The 18310-nt window shown below is 34.0% G+C and overlaps 1 protein-coding gene and 1 long non-coding RNA gene across 2 annotated transcripts; one reads left to right on the top strand and one right to left on the bottom strand.

The window, feature by feature from the left end:
• Nucleotides 1–3691: 3691 nt before the first annotated feature.
• On the top strand, nucleotides 3692–17953 carry LOC136038167 (pseudouridylate synthase TRUB2, mitochondrial-like; the record flags this gene model as incomplete). The annotated part of the gene is given in 4 exon segments (XM_065721235.1): nucleotides 3692–3868; nucleotides 10643–10969; nucleotides 14882–15131; nucleotides 17778–17953. Coding segments are annotated over 4 exon segments (886 nt in total), but the record flags the coding sequence as incomplete, so codon positions are not given.
• Nucleotides 7882–15069, bottom strand: LOC136038168 (uncharacterized). Its single transcript, XR_010620141.1, has 3 exons — nucleotides 14950–15069; nucleotides 10796–11008; nucleotides 7882–8164 (listed from the first exon to the last, which is right to left on the bottom strand). It is a non-coding gene; the product is annotated as an uncharacterized LOC136038168 (long non-coding RNA).
• Nucleotides 17954–18310: the final 357 nt, after the last annotated feature.

The raw sequence follows: 18310 nt of genomic DNA, 5'->3' as shown, positions 1-18310 counted from the left end.
CTTAAGCAGCGTTCACATGCATGTCTAGCTAGAATCCCACGTCTAGACATTTGTCTGGCCAGAGATCAATCTCCCGACAACTACTGTTCATAAGTAAAATTCGGTGCTTGGCTAGATAAGTTACAGCTAAGTATCAAGTTCCAGAGCCTAGAACTCAAAATCTATGATTTTTGATTACAGAGAATCAAAATGTGTCAAGTTTCACTGTTTTCATCATTTATGTTTACATTTTTAAACTGAAATCTAATTTTTGTTTTCTCATTAATCTTTTTTCATTTTAGGTAAATATGCTACACCATACATTATAGTGAAGCACACTAAGGCAATTGTTTTGGCTTGTCTCATCCGTTATCTTGTAACAATAGAACAGGGACTACAATTTTTAACGTTTTACCCGCATAAGCTCTCTTGATCGGCTTTAAATGACAACTGTAATCTATTTGAAAGTAAATTTGTAGTTTTAGCTAAGCACTTAATTCTTCATGGAAACGGTAGTTTCCTATTATACAGACTTAATATTATTATCAAGTCACCATATTATAGAGACTGATTGAAGAGAAATAACTAAGAATAATGGTTTATATTTGTTTATAAAGATTGAATATTATATTTGGTCTTCTCCTTCAAATCCTATTGCCACACTTTCTGATGAGCACCACACTGCCTTTCCATCTTACAAAACAAGAGAAGATAACGAGAAAACTTGTGATGACAGTGAATATAACATAAGCGGATATTTTCGCTATATATGCAGCAGTCATCATCATCGAAATACAAAACAAATAAAAAAGAAATAAATTTCCTTAAATTTCAACGATGAATTCAGTTTTAAAACCAGGATTATAAAATAGTTTTTAAAAGTAGCTTTGAGTTTGACAAAACTCAATTTTTTGTACTGTTTTCATCTTCAAACAGAGGAGACTCGAGTTCCCCCACCATCTTGCTGTTGCCATTGGTATCTGTGGTAATTTTAATTTCCTCCCGTAGGAATCCTGCCTAAGTTCAAAAAGAGATGAGTTCTAGCCATACCCACTTTCCTTTGCTGGCTATTGAGAATAATAGGCTATTGTCTCCCTTTGTTTGAAAGCTTCTTCTCGTATTGCTCATGAAAATTTTTGGTACTTAAGTAAGTCGGTGGCAATAATATCTCCTATAACATATTTTAGCAATTCTACAAATTCTTTATTTGACTGTCATACTGAAAAAGAATCGGTCTAAAACTCAACAAGAAACTACTTGTAAAATTCCAACTGATAATGGCTTTTGCTTAAGGTGAATGTTACTGAATGAAATTACTCATTTAAAAGAAAATTAGTAACGCTATTGAATTACAATGGATAATGACAGCCTGTTGTTTCCAGAGCAGATGGACTTGCGATTATTCTTAAAAATATATAATAAATTTCAATGGAGTTTGCAGAAAGTAAAAAATGTAGCACAAGACTCTAAAGTCCAAACCCATGGTGCTGATCTCGGTTTCAAGGCCCTTCAGCTATCAAGTGCATTGGGGGTCAGCTGTCCTGTGCTTTCGCAAACAGATCCTGTTTACATTCCCAGTATTTCTACAGATCAAACAGTTCGTGGTGACAAACTTAAGTAAGGAGCTACCTGGCTCAATAGCAACCGAAACTCTAAAAAACGGAATTTCGATACCAATATATCTGCAAATTATAGATAATGACGATCAACTTCTTGAAATCTACTCCTCTTTTTGAGACCCGATCCCTTGCGAAATGCTAGTGAAACATGTTAAGCTTTTTGGTTTCACAATTTCCAATGATCTTAAGTGGGACACACATGTTTTCAACATTGTTAAACAAGCAAATGTTTCACTATCCATGTTTAAGCTTCTAAACAAATTTAATTGTCCTAAGATACATTCCCTCCGTGTTTACTTATCCCTTATCAGACCGTTACTGGAATCTGCATGTCCGGTCTGGCATTCGCAACTTTCAAATGAACTTAGTGACAAAATCGAGTCGGTCCAAAAGCGTTCGCTCAGGATCATTTACAAAGAAGTCAATATTCCATACTCCTTCCTCCTTAAAGCTGCACGCATTACCACCTTAAAAGAAAGGAGGGAAAAAATTTACTTGCTTTTCGCTAGATCAGTCATTTCCAATCCCCGTACTGAGGACTTACTCCCTGATTTTCACAATCCCATTAGACTCCAACTCCCCCAGTCAGCCTCTTTAGTAATCCCAACTTACTCTCCGATCCATGCTGTTACAGAGAGGTTTCGTAAAAGTTTTATCCCCTTTATTCTGGAACACCTTAATAATAATTCGTGATTATGTACTTGCCAAATTCCCCTTTTCCTCTATTGCTGTTTTTATTTTTGATTTACTGTAATGTTTTTGTAATTTAATTGTCAAGTTTACTGATTGGCCCTTTATCTTTGATGATTATGCCTTTTTAATTTCTTTTTAATTTTAAGTGTTTGACTTAATGTACTGATTTGATTTTTTTTTTTCTCTTAGCCTTTACTCACATATAAAGCAAATTCGGCTCTATAGAACTTGTGATAGTCTTTTGAAAATAAATGTTATCTTATCTTACCAATAGTTACATCAAAAGAATCGCATTTTAATAATGATTTTAAATATATGTGTTTCATCAAGTTTAGTCTTATTCATCTTACTCATGGTTACATGAAGGGATCTTTCCATGGAGAAATTTGTCATGGGGGAAGAAAATTTCCATGAATGGGGGGCAGGATTTTCTAGAATTACTTAAAAGAATAAAGAAAAAATAAATATGAAAAAGTTTTTACAACTGAAAGTAAGAAGCGATATGAAAACTTTAAACGAACAGAAATTATTACACATAATGGGTTCACCTCCTCCGATTACCTTGCTCTTAGCGCTAAAGTATTTTTAGTAATTTCAAGAATTTATTCTACGACCTTTGTGCTTCAGGGGTCATTCTTAAGGAATTGGGACAAAGTTTAAGCTTTAATGCGAATAGCGAGGTATTGACGAGGAGGCAAACCACCTTATATACGTAATAAAACATACGAATATAGAAGTTCCCTACGCAAGTCAATTCGTAAGTTATGTATATTTTTTACTAATGAAAACGTTCGTAAAAGATTAAAAGTTCTAGTTTCCTTTTTAAGTAGCCAAAAAATTGGAGAGCGACTAAGCTTCCTCCCCCACTCTTTTTTTTCAAAATCGTTCGATCAAAAATATGAGAAAACCATAAAGCCAAAAAAAACTAATAAGCGAATTTCGTTTTAATTATTCATGTGCTGAGAGCCAAAATCAAAACACGCAGTAATTCAAAAAATTTTCAGAAATTAAATAATAAACAAGTTTTTTTTTAGCAGAAAGTAGGGAGCAGCATTAAATCTTGAAACGAACAGAAATTACTCCGTAGATGAAAGGGGCAGTTCCCTCCTCAGTGCCCCGCTCTTTACGTTAAAGTTTTTAACTGTTTTAAAAAGTAGAGTTGAGAGAAAGATTCAAACTTTAGCGTAAAGAGCGGGGCGTTGACGAGGGAAAAGCTCCTTCCGTTTGTTTTAAGCTTTAATGTCGCTCCTTATTTTCAGTTAAAAATTCTTTTTTTATTTAATACCTATTTAGAGCTGGGTCAACTCTGAATGTCCTTTCAGAGTCATGCCACTGAAATCGCTACAAACTTTGCCGAAATTCTGAATCGGTTCCTATTATTAAAAATTCAAAGCGGAGAACACATTTTCTCAAATATTTAAATCTTAAAAACGTGAACTGGGAAATGACTTCAGTTGACTCTTGTAAACTTGCTTCAAAAGCTGCAAGAGAGCTGACTGGACTGTTTTGTATTCACAAACCGTCTGGTATTACAACAGGGAGATTGAAATACAAAATTTTGCACAAGCTTTCCCATGGTTTGTTCCTCTCATAAATTTGTTTATTGGCTAGACCTAGGGTATACAAGGTTTGAACAATCATTTTTTGGCAAGCCTCTCTTATTATTTATAAAAATTATAGATAACCCAGTGTTTCTGCTTTTAAAGTAGGGTACTGAGCTAATGTAACATTACTTACATAAATAAATTCAAAGCCCAAGCTTTATTCCTGGGAAGGGGTATTCAAGCTCCTATTTCTAATTCCTGGAAAACTGCCTTGAATAGATGGTATAAGTTCTTATGGTAATTTTTTAGAATAGTAGCTCTTCAGTAGTAGAATAAAAAGAAAGACTTTTAGATTGCTAATGTATGTTCATTGTTATGGTTTATTTGCATGTTAGACACTACATCCTAGCCTATCCTTCTAATGGGCTCATATTGCCCTAGGATATGTTATAACTTAAGGTAAAATTCTAGTTAATTGACTTCTTGCTATCTTGGAAAGGGTTTAGGCTAGGAAAATGAAACTTGGAAGTGGAAGGAGTGGAAGTACCCACCTCCACTCCTTCTCCCTCTAGAGGACCCTGAAATTTGTCTACATGGCAGGTCTATACCTATTGAAATTTTGACAAAACAACATTTAATCTTAATTTTCAGGTACTAATTGCTTTTTCTCTGCCTTTAGTTCTGAAAATGCAATTCCTGTTATTTAAGTAGAATTTTGAGCCATATCAATTTTCTTTTTCAAAATTTAGGAAATTTATTTTCATATTTTTAAAACCTTATAAAATGGAATTGAGCAAAGTTATGAAGCAGAAAACAATTTTGTTGTACTTCAATTAAGCAGAAGATCTATTTTGCAAGGTTTTACATTTATAAGACACATATTTTAAAGGTCATCAAAGGTCAGGGCCCTCTAGAGGGAGAAGCAGTAGAGGCAGTTGTTTCAAAATACCTTCCTGGGGCATACTTTAGTCTGTAGATTCATCCCTGAAAGTTTCATTTTCCTAACCTAGACCCTTTCTGATATAGCAAGAAGTCAATTAACTAGAATTTTACCAAACTTAATAATTTAGGAAAATTGGGTAAACCTTTATATTAACAAGATCTTCAGATATCTAAGAAACAAACTTATTCTCTAAAATCAGAATTTCATCCTGAATCCAAAAATGACATTTTTCTCCATTGCAAATTTAATATTAAGGTCTGTTCAGACCCTCAAAGATTATACTGTTTTCTTTTATTTTACATACAGCTTATATAGCCTACCTGCCATAGCATTAATGTTGCTATAAGTGGTTTACCTGTAATTTGAATTAGTGGTGACAAATTTGAGAATCAATAAACACATAGAAAATTTATAATATGGGCTATGCATTTAGGTAAGGGAAGATTTAGAAGAGAAATGAATATCATATTTGGATTCATGATGAATTTGCTGATTCTAGAGGTAAGTTGGTTTCCTGGCTATATGAATGATTTTTTAACATAAAGTTTCACCAAAAACTGATGGAAAAACAGATAAAATGGGGAAACCAAAGGACTATGATTCATTGATGTTTGCTATGTATTATAAAGTAAAAATTTCTTTGTTTTTTTGTTGTTATTTTTTTTATCTAGCCTAGGCCTATATTGTACCATTTGAGGGGGGTGGGACTAAGGATGTATTATGAAAATGTAAAAATTAATAATCTAAAAGGGTCTATCTTTTTCTTCTAGAAAGCAGCTATTCTAAACCTTTTACTATTATTACAAGTCAACAATTAGGCCTACTCAAAAGGAAATACTATGAATTTGTGGACACAACTTTAAAACACTCTGAAATGCTTACTTATATTAAACCACATCACTTTACCTTACCTCTCCCCTATGCTTTTGGTCAATCAGTAAAAAAAAGAAGTTGGTAAAATTGTGGCACTTCACAATGCAATTTTTCCAATGCTGCTAAAAAATTTTCCATGTTGCGAAAATAGGACAGAAGTAGTTTTCTGTCTCAGTTTTGCACAGTCAATTTGGAAACACATTTTACTTGAATGCTTGCCCATGCTGGATAGAGCCTTTTAAGAGATGACAACAACAACAACAGCTAAATTGACCTAGAAATCAAGAGAAGAGGGGTCCAAAGTTCTTTTAACATTGCTAATCATTTGAAGAAAACTGGGAAAAAGGTGCACATTTTTGATCCCTGCAGCCAAAAGTGCAGAGTGTCTGCTCTATTAAACTAAGACTTCAAGAAAGATGATGTGAAGTCAACAAATGCATTTTAACTTAATTGAATGGCCCAAATGTTACCTTTCCCTTGAAAGAATTTAGTTCTTTCAGTTCTGAGTTCAAATGCACAGAACTTTCTCTTGACACTGAAATCAAATCCTGGTTTGCCCCATGATGCAGTTGAAAAGATCCTCACAGCTGTACAATCTTTTAACACAGAAGCTGTGCAGCAGATCCAAATTAAATTTCATTTCAGTGATGAAATTTAAAAATATGCAGAAAGAGTTGACCCTGTATCAGACCAGTCACTACAGCCTGGTTCCCTCCACTCCTTTGTTCAAAAGTATGGGAAAATATCATGAAATGGAAACTTAATCAAATAGGAGTGTAGGAAGCAAAGTCTCATCAATCTTGAAAATGTGGATATGGTTACCTCTGGTGTTTTTTTTTTTTTTTTTTTTCAAAGAAAAACTTCCAGAACTGAGGTATATGCAATCTAAAACTCAGAGTGATATTTGTGCTATCTCTTTTTTCTCAAATGTTGGTTGCCAAAAATTTTTTGAGTCCAACAAAAATCATAAAGACAGACAGGCAGAGGAAGCTTAAAACAGAAACATATGGAATTCTGAAAATAAAATATCATATGAAGTAAGCCCAATAAAGTGCCCCATGCACTTGTGGAGACAAGCTGCTACTGCTGCATATAGAAAGACTCAAGGCTTCAGCTAACATTAGAAAAAAAGATGGTCTTAAATCTGATTCTTACTAAAAATTGATTTTTTTTTATCAATTTAATAGGATACTGCCAACATCTAATGGATTGTTCATACTGGTATGATAAACAGTGTGGCATACAACCCAAATTACCAAAAACAACCACATAAAATAAATATTTATTTATTTTGATCACCATATCCACTGGCATACTGACAACAACCAATTGCTGTGTCATGTCATGCATAACAGAAAACAGAATTGAAATCTATTTCTCTTGCTCATCTTTCTATATCGAATATGCCTTTTGCACCTTATTACACAAATTATGAACAGTGCCTCAGTATTGTTTTGTTTTTTAACTTTTCTATATTACTCAAAATACATCCTGAGCAACTTTCTATCCTTGAAGTTTAATATTCAGTTGTATTTAAGTAGATCTGTCAACAAACAATTTTTTTCTCAAACATTTTATTAACATAAACACAACTCAATATGAAAACAAGCAAGAAAAAAATAATAATAATAATAATAATAATGCTTGAAAAACAACTAGCTGGATATCATTAATGCCAATCCATTGTACCAATTAGAATGAGAAAAGGGGTATTCCAGAAACAATAGTAGAGAAAGAAAAAATAATGGCAAAGAAAACAAAATATCTGCATATGGTCCAGAATCCAAAATCTGGCACAGGTCTTGAGTTGCAAAATAAGTTGTCTTGAACAAATGCTGTTAAAAGTCAGAATAACACAGCTTTACTTGTGATTTGGAAAGAGGTTAGAAAATGTTGAAACCTATAAGGATTCTGGTATTGAAAACAGGTGTTTTCCCACCAATCTTTTAGGGATTTCAAAAAATATGAAGTGGGAACACTGACTTTTTGCCCTTAAATCTGTTTCAACAAAAGAAGAGAAATGCGAAATACATAGAATATTTAATTTGAGCTATATGTTTGCTCATCATTATGGGTAAGTAAAGTAATTTTAGGAATGAGATAATTGAATATTTGATGATTTTTAAAAGTTTTTTTGTTAACTTTATGCATTTCCTTTTCAAATTAGTTGTTGTTGGCACTGGGATAATTTTTGAATCCTGTTTAGAGGTTTAAAATCATTGGCACTTGCACTGGTTTCTCCATCTTTAATTCTGCTAATTATACAAAATCCAAGAGATGATATGACTTCTGGATTTGACTGAGCACACATTAAGTGCTAAAAGCAGTTGCCCCAGCAACCATAGAGCCATTAGGGTAAAGGAACCAATGATTTGACAGTGTAAGTTTGGAACCACTGTTGAAATTTCCCTTCTAAACAGGATAACTCTGCTTAGTCATGACTTGGAACACTATCTCTTGAAGCTGTTGTTATATTTTGACAATGCAAAACATAGACGTTATGTCCATTACACCTAGATGAGAAAAGAATATTCAATCAGTTTCCTGTTTTTGACACAAAATCAGCTCCCAACAATTCTTTAGCTATGTAATGTTCAAACTGTCATTACTTGGTTATTCTTCTTTTTTTTCAAAGTTGTGACCAGCACCAATGCATCAAGATGCATCTGGTCTTTGCTAAAATGTAACCATATTGACTTTTTCTTGATAACATTAAGTTAAAATGGCAGCTAATATTTTATTGACAAAACTATGTTCCAAGTGTCAAAAATTCTTGTCTGATGTTGTGGAATACCAGACCAACTAATAATGTTCCTTTTGCCTTCTACTATGGGATTCATTTCTTTTGAGAATATCTTGTAGTAACCTTGTCAAAATTTTTGATAGACAGCAACAGGCCCTGTCAAAACATAGGTGACTCTGTCAAAACTTTACTGAACATATAAAACAGATGAGAAACAATTGGTGTTGAAAGTCAAGGGTCCTCTGACAAAACATAGTTATTGAATTTACAGGTGCTTTATCAACAAAGAGAGATCTTGATGATTATTATTTGCAATAATATTTCACATGAAAAAAACATTTAAAAAAGTTTTTTTTTTTTAAATTGTAGTTCTAGATTTTTTCATCATCTGAGTAACTGCTATTTGGCCTCATACTAGTTTCATATTTTTAAGCATAGCATAGTATATATTTTTAAGATAGCATAAATTTGAAGTAGACCCTTTCTTAGTAAATTTTATATGTATTTTCTTTCAAATTGATCCCAAGCCATAAAAACAAAATATTCTCCCTGTACCCCTACCTAATTATTGTGGAATTCCTCAAGGAATCTTGTTAGGACCATTCCTATATGTAGTATTGATTAATGAAATTGGTAAGATTCCCTCAAAGGATCCTACATCAAATTCCCCATCAAAATCCTACCCCTGTTTTGGACAAAGCTAAGAATTTACATATGAAAGTAAATTCCACTGAGTCAAATATAATGACAATAAACTTCTTGAAATTCTTGAAATCCACCCAAGTTTTCTTAGACCCAAAAAGCTAATAAAGCATGTTAAACTCCTTGGTATCACAGGTTTCTAATAATCTTAAGTAGAACATGCATATTTCAAGAATTCTGAACTTTCCAATCAAAGGATAGTCAAAACTAAAATTGTTTAAAGTGGATTAAAATGGTAGATTAAATTAGAAATGGCCAAATGTTGACAACACTTTCACTGTGAACAACAAAGAAATCTTTGCTGGACCATTAAAGCTTAGAGGAAGTGGGCCATTCAAGATAGCATTTGTAGAGAGACCTATATCACATATTATATTTTAGAAACCTAGTTCACACAATTACACTCCAAATTCATCCCTATACTTGAGGCAATTTTTTCAGTTTTTTGCTTCCACTGCCTGAATAGTGTTTTATACATTTTCACATTAAAAAAAATTGAAGAAAAACGAAAAAATAAAGTAAAAAGAATAAGTATGTTGAATGTTGAATTCACAAGTATTCAAAAACAGGTAACTTTTTTGTTCTATTGAATTTGTCGGTGAAAACACTCCAATTTCGGAAAATCAGAGTTTTGTACCCTTTTCTTATAAAACATCAAACCTCTAGCTAAACAGTTTGATTCTTAGATGCTTTTTCTACATGCTGAAACCCAATTCAAACCAAAAGTCTTCAAATTAAGCCTTCCAGAGTAGAAAAAGTGTGTGTTTTTTTTTTTACAAAAACTGTCTATCATTAGTGCCTTTATCCTACTTACTTGATATATTTGTTTTTGCCAAGGGTACTTTCTCAGAACTGCTAAAAAGGCTAGAATAATTACATTGCATGAAGGAGGTACTCAAGTTGATCTTGCTAATTAGACCTATTTTCATTCTTTTAGTTTTTTCAAAAGGTTTTGGAAAGCCTTTGCAGCAGCTACTACTCCAGTTTTTAGAAAGGAAAGGGTTTCTTAATAATTGCTAATTTGGGTTCACAGTGCACACCAGGGCTTGCCACCCAAGATACACTAATGACATTGTGATTATTCATCAGTAAATCTCTGGATTCTTGTTGACTAACTGCTGCAGTTCTCCTCTGTGTCAGAAAAGAATTTGATAGTATTTGAAATTCAATTCTTCTTGAGAAACTTGAACAAATAGGAATGAGAGCGATTGCTCTGGACTTGTTTAGGTCTTATCTGAGGGGAATCTCCCATTTATATGAGAGAAGATTCAGGAAAAAATGTACTCACTGATTACGTTGAGCATAACTTTTGTGAGTTTTTACTTCAAACATTTAAGCTGATGTAAGTCATGTTTCAGTTCAGCCTGGAAATATAGCCTTAGGGTAGCTCGAATATTAAAATTAAATTTAAATGGGGGCTTAGAAGTTTAAAAATAACATTATGGCTCTCATTGTTTGGAGACCCAAAAATAGAACCACTCTTGAAGGAGATGTTTCTAGGATTCTGCATTCTAGTAACTGAATTTTAATTTCCTTTTCTTTTTAGAACTGTCAACAAAGTTTAAGCCACAAGTTCCTCGGCAGTACTTTCAGATTGTCCCACAACCACAGCTTTCATCAGTATCTGAACATTTAAGAGTAAAAACTATTGAGAATACTGTAACCGAAAATTTGCAAGATGTCGAAAATACAAGGATACCTTTGGCAGAGGTGACTCCAAACAGCTCAGATCTAGTAATGCACACAGACTATAACGTTGTAGTTAGACCAAACTTTGCAGACCTGCCTATAGTTTCTGGAGATCCAGTTTTGCCAGAAGATTTCAAATTTGGCTCTCTGAAATATCTTGGGTTTAATACATCTGGACTTTTACGTAAGTTGGTTCATCTTATCATAGTTGAAGAGTAGCTGCCTAATGAGAAAAGGGTGTACAGCAGATGGCTCTTTTTGAAATTTGTAAAACTGTATGGATTTTATATTATTTTAAATCAATAACAATTAATTTTAGCAGCATAATTAGTATACACTTTAGTAAGCTAAAGTGTCCAGAGATTGAAGGCTGCAGCTTTAGTCCTTCTCTCTTCTTGTCAGACTAGCCCAAAGATACAATATTTTCAACACCGTAAGTTGGCTTTCTGTATCTATCACCGTAAGTTGACACTTATCTATCTATCTATCTATTTTCAACACCTGGACAAAATATTGGATTTTCCCAAAAAATGTATTTTTTTTTTTTATCAAAAGCTTAAGCCCTTGAAGATTTCTAGATAACTCCCATTCTTTCCTGAAAGACTAAATGTAAAAATTACCAAATGCAAGATCATGGGAATATGACACTTTTTTGGTAAGAAGCTGTTTTTAAACCTTCCTTGCCACATGGAAATTTTTTTACACCCTTTTCCTGGAAAAACATTTCGGGTACCTTTTTACCTGGATAAAGCTTCTCAATAGCTGAATAGGCTACAGACAGCTCAGTGAGTTTGAAAACTCAATTTTTGTAGACGAATTTCATTTAACATAATATTTTTTTTCTCCTCTGTGCATATAAAGAACTGTAAAATAGATGAATAAATGATAGATGGAAAGAAGAAAAAGAGGACATGCAAATTAAAGACAATAGCTATTAATATTTTGAGTTTATTAAAGTTTGACAAATTATTTGACATACTATTAAAGCTATGACAATGAACGCAAATAATGCATAATAATACAATTTAAAACATAGTAAACAAACAAATCGCTTTTGCTTCGTCTGCTAAAACCTGCAGGGATAGCACAATTATATCAGGATAATGGTAAAATATAACTAAAAGCTCTTCTCACTTTCTCCTCGAATGCATAGGATAAGTTATCTGATTTTGGCATGGACCTTTCCCTGTCTAGTTCCCCGAATAATGATCCAGACAGCCCTTTGGATTATATTGATTTATTAATCAGTGAATTTGTTGTATTGACTCAGTTTTTGTTGATGGTTAGTTATATTAATCTGACAAGTGTCTGTCTGACATTGTATGTCTGTGTCTGTGTTTTTCTTTCTTTTTTTCATATCTGACGTAAAACGCCAATTCGGCGCCACGCGCTGTATGTTTTAAAATAAAAGTCTCTCTCCCTCTCTCTCTGTCTCTCTCTCTCTGTCTGTCTGTCTGTCTCTCTCTCTCTCTCTCTCTCTCTCTCTCTCTCTCTCTCTCTCTCTCTCTCTCTCTCTCTCTCTCTCATCTTATAAAAATTCCAAAACACCAAAGTCCCTAGTGATGTGGCCTATGTGTTTCTCTCCCATGCTGAAGTCGTGTAGAAATTTTATAAAATAGATAAAAAGATAATCGAAAGTCTAAAAAACAGATTTTCCTATCAATAGATGCATCAAAAGAATTGGGTGTTAATGCTGATTATAAGAAATGCTTTAAGTTTAATGTTACCTATCAAAAGCTACGAGCCTGAGAGAATTTGGCTGATTTATGAAAAAGTGAGCCAAAGCCAAGGAATTTTATTGAAAAATGCACTTTCAGATTTGTCGTATCAAAAAACCCTACTGTAGAGTTTTCAAACTCCCATCTGTAAAAATCTGAAATTGTGTATGTTTTGCCAGAAGAAAGGTTGTAGATATATGTTTATTCTTTTTTTTCCATTTTTTTCTTTGTTCTTCTCAGGATGATCGTATTGAACCAATGGTCTGAGAAGACTGGGAGAAGGCTCATTTGAAGGGATATGAAAAGCTATAGTGCCCTTTTTAAGTGCCCCAAAAATTGGAGGGCAACAAGCCTTCTTCCCATGCCCTTTTTCCCAAAATTCGTCAGGTCAAAATTTAAGATGGTAATTTTGTTCAGTATAGTTGAAAGGTGCAATAACCTTGTCTTCAGGGATGACATAACCCCCAAAAACCCTGAAGGAAGGGCTGCAAGCTATGGAATTTGCCCATTGTTTACACATAGTATTTTGTATCAGGAAGTATACCGACATTTTTAGGGGGATTTTCTGGGCGATAGATTTTCTACAGGGAGAATTTTACATTAGGATGAAAGTTTCTGGGGCGAGCTTTCCAGGGGAAATTTTACAGATGGGGACTTTGCCAGAATTTATATACGAAATTCGTTTTATTTTTTTTTACTTTTTTGTTGGTAACCCCATTCGAAACGTAGAGATACTCTGTTGACCATCTGCGGAATTTTCAGCGAAGATGGAATTCTCTGGGAGATTTATACGTGGTGGCGATTTCACACAGGAAAAATTCTCCATGAAGGAATTATCACCAAGAGAAATTGTCTATTGAGAATTTTTCTGCGAGAGAAACTTTATACTGGGAGGAGAGTGATTTCGGAAAATATTCTCCACAGAAGATTGCGTCATTATCTGAAAACGACCAGAAAAAAAAATAGAATGAAAGTATAGTAAGGAGTATTTTTCAGGCGAAATCGTAAGCACGAAATTTTTATGGGGAAGTTGCAGCGAGGATGAAATTGTCTGGGGTTATTTTTCCGGGAAATTTTTTTTCCTGGGAGGTACTTTCCATGGAGGAATATTTAGTAGGGGGATTTTCCGTAGAGAGGGAGGCGAATTTCCTGGAATCGCTAGAAAAACAATTTGAAATTAAACTAATTTTTCTGCTGAAAATAAAGAGCAACATTATAACTTAAAGCGATTATATGTTATTCTGTATATGAGGAGGGCTGCGACCTGCTCAATACCTCAATCTACGCTGAAGTTCGATATTTTGTTCCTATTCTTTAAGAATAATTCCTGAAACACAAAGGCCGTTTAGTTAGATTCAGAACCTTTTTTTAAAGTGCTTAAGAAACTTTAGCGTGAAGATAAGGGCATTCAGGGGGCTGCCCGCCCCCTATAACACGGAATAATTTTATGTTTAATTTCCACAAAATTATGAGAAAAGGATGAACTTTTCATTAAAGAAATTTCGGATTTTGGAGACTTACAAGTAAAATTTGTCTCTGGTGTCATGAATTTATGACAAAAATTGAGCTGGGCTTGACTTTGGAAAAAAGAGAGAGGTTAGGATATTGACGATTTGTTGTGCTCTATAGATTTGTTACTTTTAGGCTGGAATTCATATGAATTTTCTTTTCTTATTTCTTTTTATCGAAAAGTCAAATGGAAATAATTGATAACCACATTGCAACAAACTGTGTCTGGATCGAGGTGGCTGGACCCTGGATCTACCTCTGGTATAGAAATTAAACCCCTATGCTGGCAGAAGTGCAAGATTATGTATGCTCGCAGAGATGTGGCATTTCATCTTTTCTCTGCCTAAAGGAACTTGATTCTTACAAAAAGAATAAAGATCCTCCGGAGCCATTGCTTGTCTATAGGGCGTCGAATCGACGTTTCAGTTGCTGGGTGTTTTTACAGGGACAAGTAGCAAGCTTGTCGCCCAATTGATTCTTTAGTGTAAGAATTTTGATTGAAGGGATAAGAGGACTAGACTATGGAACGTTTCTTTTTAGTTTTGGACTAAATAACCAAAAAGCGCGTTGTTTATCTGATTGTTTATATTTTGAATAGGAGAGAGTTTACACTCCCTCCCTTTGGGTAAGACTTTAGAAACTCGATATAAAAGCCAAAAGTTTTCTTTTGGGGGCTTTTGGCGGGCTGAGCCTCTAGAACTACTGTGTTTTAATCCGCTTTTCCGAAAAATTTCATTTTTCACCCTGTTATTTATTGATTTTATTTGGGTTATACCGCCCAAGCACACCCTGGAAATAGCATTAGTGATGTCAAATTGTCCTTAGAATACTATAATTTTTGGTTTCAACTATAATATAGAATATTCCAGTTGCTGGAATCAATTTGACTGGTCGGGCCATGAATGTTTTAAAAACTATGAAATGGGGAAGAACCTACCAAGTGCATGGGGAATTTGGAATTGCTACTGACACGTGTTGGTCTCCGGATGTTCAGCCAAGTCCGTTTCAAAATGGCGTGGGCCGAGTTCTTGAGAGGTCAACTTATGGCCATTTGACAGCTAAAAGACTTGAAGGCTTATTGGTTTCTGTCCAAGCGAATTATATGAAAGCTATGCTTATGTAAGTTTTTTTTAGCTATTTATTTTTTTGTGGTGTGACTTGTTTTGGTGTCTTAAACCTCCCACGTCTTCATTTAATATTAAAATGAAATGGAAAAAGTGAAAAAGATAGAGTTTTTAATAAGGCATTAAACTTTTAAAGAAAAAACCTTTTCACACAAATAATATTAAAAATTCCGAATGTTTTGAATTCATATCTAGAAATTAAAGGAGAAGAAATGAGAAAAAACTAGTTAATTTAGTTAACTAGTTAAAAACTAGTTACCAATCAACGTTTGCATAAAAGATGAGAAAGATCATAAACACGAAGAAAGACAAAGAAAAATACGGTTATAATCAAGATCAACAGGATAATTACAGTCATGCGACTAAGTAGGATAAATTGGTTTATGTCCGGATTTTCTCCTAAGAATGTAACAATCTTTAACAATTAAAATGTAATAATTTTTTTTACAATCTTAAGTATAATTAATTTGACCTATTGTGCCATTTTGGCCAAAGCTAATATATTGTCTTCTTTCCAACATAAAACTGAAATAAGGATAATTGATTAACGGAATAAACACTGTAACAATGACCTGTCTCCCTGGGTTGCTGTGGTTTTGTCACAAGAGCGACGCAAATTATTAAATTAAGCTTTTGGCAAATTAGTTAAAATTCCTAAATTGCAAAATTAGTCAAAATAGATTTCAGTTTCCAGAAAAATTAGAGATATTGGGAGGAAAAATCCATTAAAATGATATCAATGATGGTTTTTCCTTTGTTGCTTCAGTTTGTAACCCTCAGTGAAGTTTGTTTGTCTGACATTATAAAAATGGATCAAACGGTATTTCCTAGCAGATTGATATTGAAAAGTGTACATGGATTCAAGACCAAGTTAGAGCCAATGTCTCACCCTAATTTCGGTCTTTAGAAGAAGAATATCTTATTGAATTGTCTTGCGGTAGTACATTGAAGATAAAATTTGGTAGAATGGAACTTTCTGATTTTTGGATATTAGTAAAAGAAGACTATCTGTAGCTTGGTGGTAAAGTTCTATAAATATTAATTCCATTAGCAACAAAAATATAGTATCAATCATTCTTACACTTTGTTTAGTTACTATCGTTGATACACCAATCAGAGGATACAGATGTTTTGAAATCATGAAATTTAAACATCAACATGCTGATTGGGGAAATCTAATAAAATAAAATCAAAATCACCTGTGAGAAAAGCAGTGCACTCTGGCGGTATTTTAGCAAACAGCTTATCAAACCCGTCAGTGATATATCATCCAAATAAAAGCTATGCAGCTTATACACCGTCCTAATTAGATTAGTTTGTCCCTTGTCATAGTAATAAAATTATATTCCTTAAAAAGTTTTATCGTCATATCTCAACCTTGCTGCTACTCTTCGTCAGTTATCCCAGCTGTGTTTTTTTATCCTTATAACAAGTTTAGACACATTGGTTTCAACACAGGTATGCGAAAAGTTACAAAGCAGCCCGTAGCAGAACTCAACCAAATTGCAAAAGTTGGGGATAGTAGAAGCACTTGTATAGTAGAAGAACTCAACCAAATTGCAAAAGTTGGGGATAGTAGAAGCACTTGGAAAATTTTGTCAGACAAAATTTTCCGACGAATTTTACTAGGCCATGGAAACTCAACTTTTACTATGCTACCGTACTACCCAACTTTTTGCACGCCAGTTTCTAAGCCTGTAGAAAATCCTTGGTAAACTGCCTAATGTTTTTCCTACAATCCTATACGTTGGTTTGCAATGTCTATGAATTTGAGAAAAAACAAGTTTGAGGGCAACCCGCTTTTTGTTTATAAATACTCTAAAGGGGTAAATACAATGAAACAAACCCCAGCAGCTCAATCGGTAGAGTATGTGGTCGGGAGGACTCCTGATATGAGGGTCGTGGATCCGATCCCTACACATGATGTGTTCTTTGATTGGTAAAATGTACTAATATTAATAATTCTTTCTCTCAAGGGATCAAAGAATTCAATTAAAGATGGATGGTTTTATCTTTCTTAAAGGAAGTGTTTCCAAAATTATAGCTTTGTTAAGTGTTTCTTGTTTTGTCTCATGGATTGGAGAAACGAATTGAAATTTTAGGGAATATTCTGGAGGAGGAGACGAGGCGACTTTCTCCTTATTTTGAGGGGAATGGGTCGGTGTGAGGGAGCTCCCTCTCCAAAGAAATAGCATGCCTCAAGTTCTTTTTCTAGGTACTTAGATTCTCAGTTTTGATAAAAGTAAGCGTCTGGTATGCCTCTCTGCAGTGCACACGAAGGGCACTGCAGTACCCTCCGATTTGTTGCGGTGGTTTTGCCAGATTTTTGGGAATAAATTGTGACATAACTTGTAAGTATGATGAAATTTACGCTGAAAATATGGTTCCTGTCACTAAAAGAATAGTTCCTGAGGTATGGAACGCCAAAATAAATACATACGAAGCCCGTTTCTTGTCATTCGACTCATTTTTCCCTTCTGTTACAAGGGGTTGCATCTGTGACCCCGCCAGGACCGGTGAGGATAGGGTTCATGTTCGTTTCTTGGTCATATACCTACTAAGTTCTGGTTAAAGCTGTATTACGCACTCCATCTGAAGATTTATCTATTTTTATTGTGTATCTCCTTGTTTATTATTTCAGGAATGAAAAAATTGACCTTGAGTCCGAAGCTGCATATGAGCTAGCTGTTTCTGGTCGACTATTCCCGGGTGAAAATTTGAGCGATTTATCTGATCCCAGATATGAAAAAGACTCGCAAAGTTTTGGAATAACTGACATTCGCCTTGTAAACTTCAAATCCCCACACTTTGTTTTAGGTAAGTGAATCCTTTGAAGTAGGCCTAGGAGTAAATTGGCTATAGATTTAACGTGAATTTGTAGATTTTACGTTATTTTGACTGCAAGATTCATATCAAGTGTGGAGTCGGAGTTTTGGTACCTGTGAAGATCCAGTTGCTAGTTGTAGGAGTAGTAGTATCATATTCATCTAATCCATTGGAGCTTCATTTTACACATCATTTTGTAGCTTATTACGAAAAAGAGTTAGAACAGATGAAAGGAAACATGAAGCGGACTCGGACTAAAATCAATGAAACACTGGGGCATAAAAAGGAAAAGGACCAGATTAAAACGATGAATTTCAGTGAAAAATTGTTAATAATCCATAAGAAATT

The sequence above is a fragment of the Artemia franciscana genome, chromosome 17, assembly GCF_032884065.1.
Source record: "Artemia franciscana chromosome 17, ASM3288406v1, whole genome shotgun sequence".
Taxonomy (NCBI): Eukaryota; Metazoa; Arthropoda; class Branchiopoda; order Anostraca; family Artemiidae; genus Artemia; species Artemia franciscana.
Note: the sequence above shows the minus strand (reverse complement) of the source record. Positions and strands in the feature narration are given on the sequence as shown.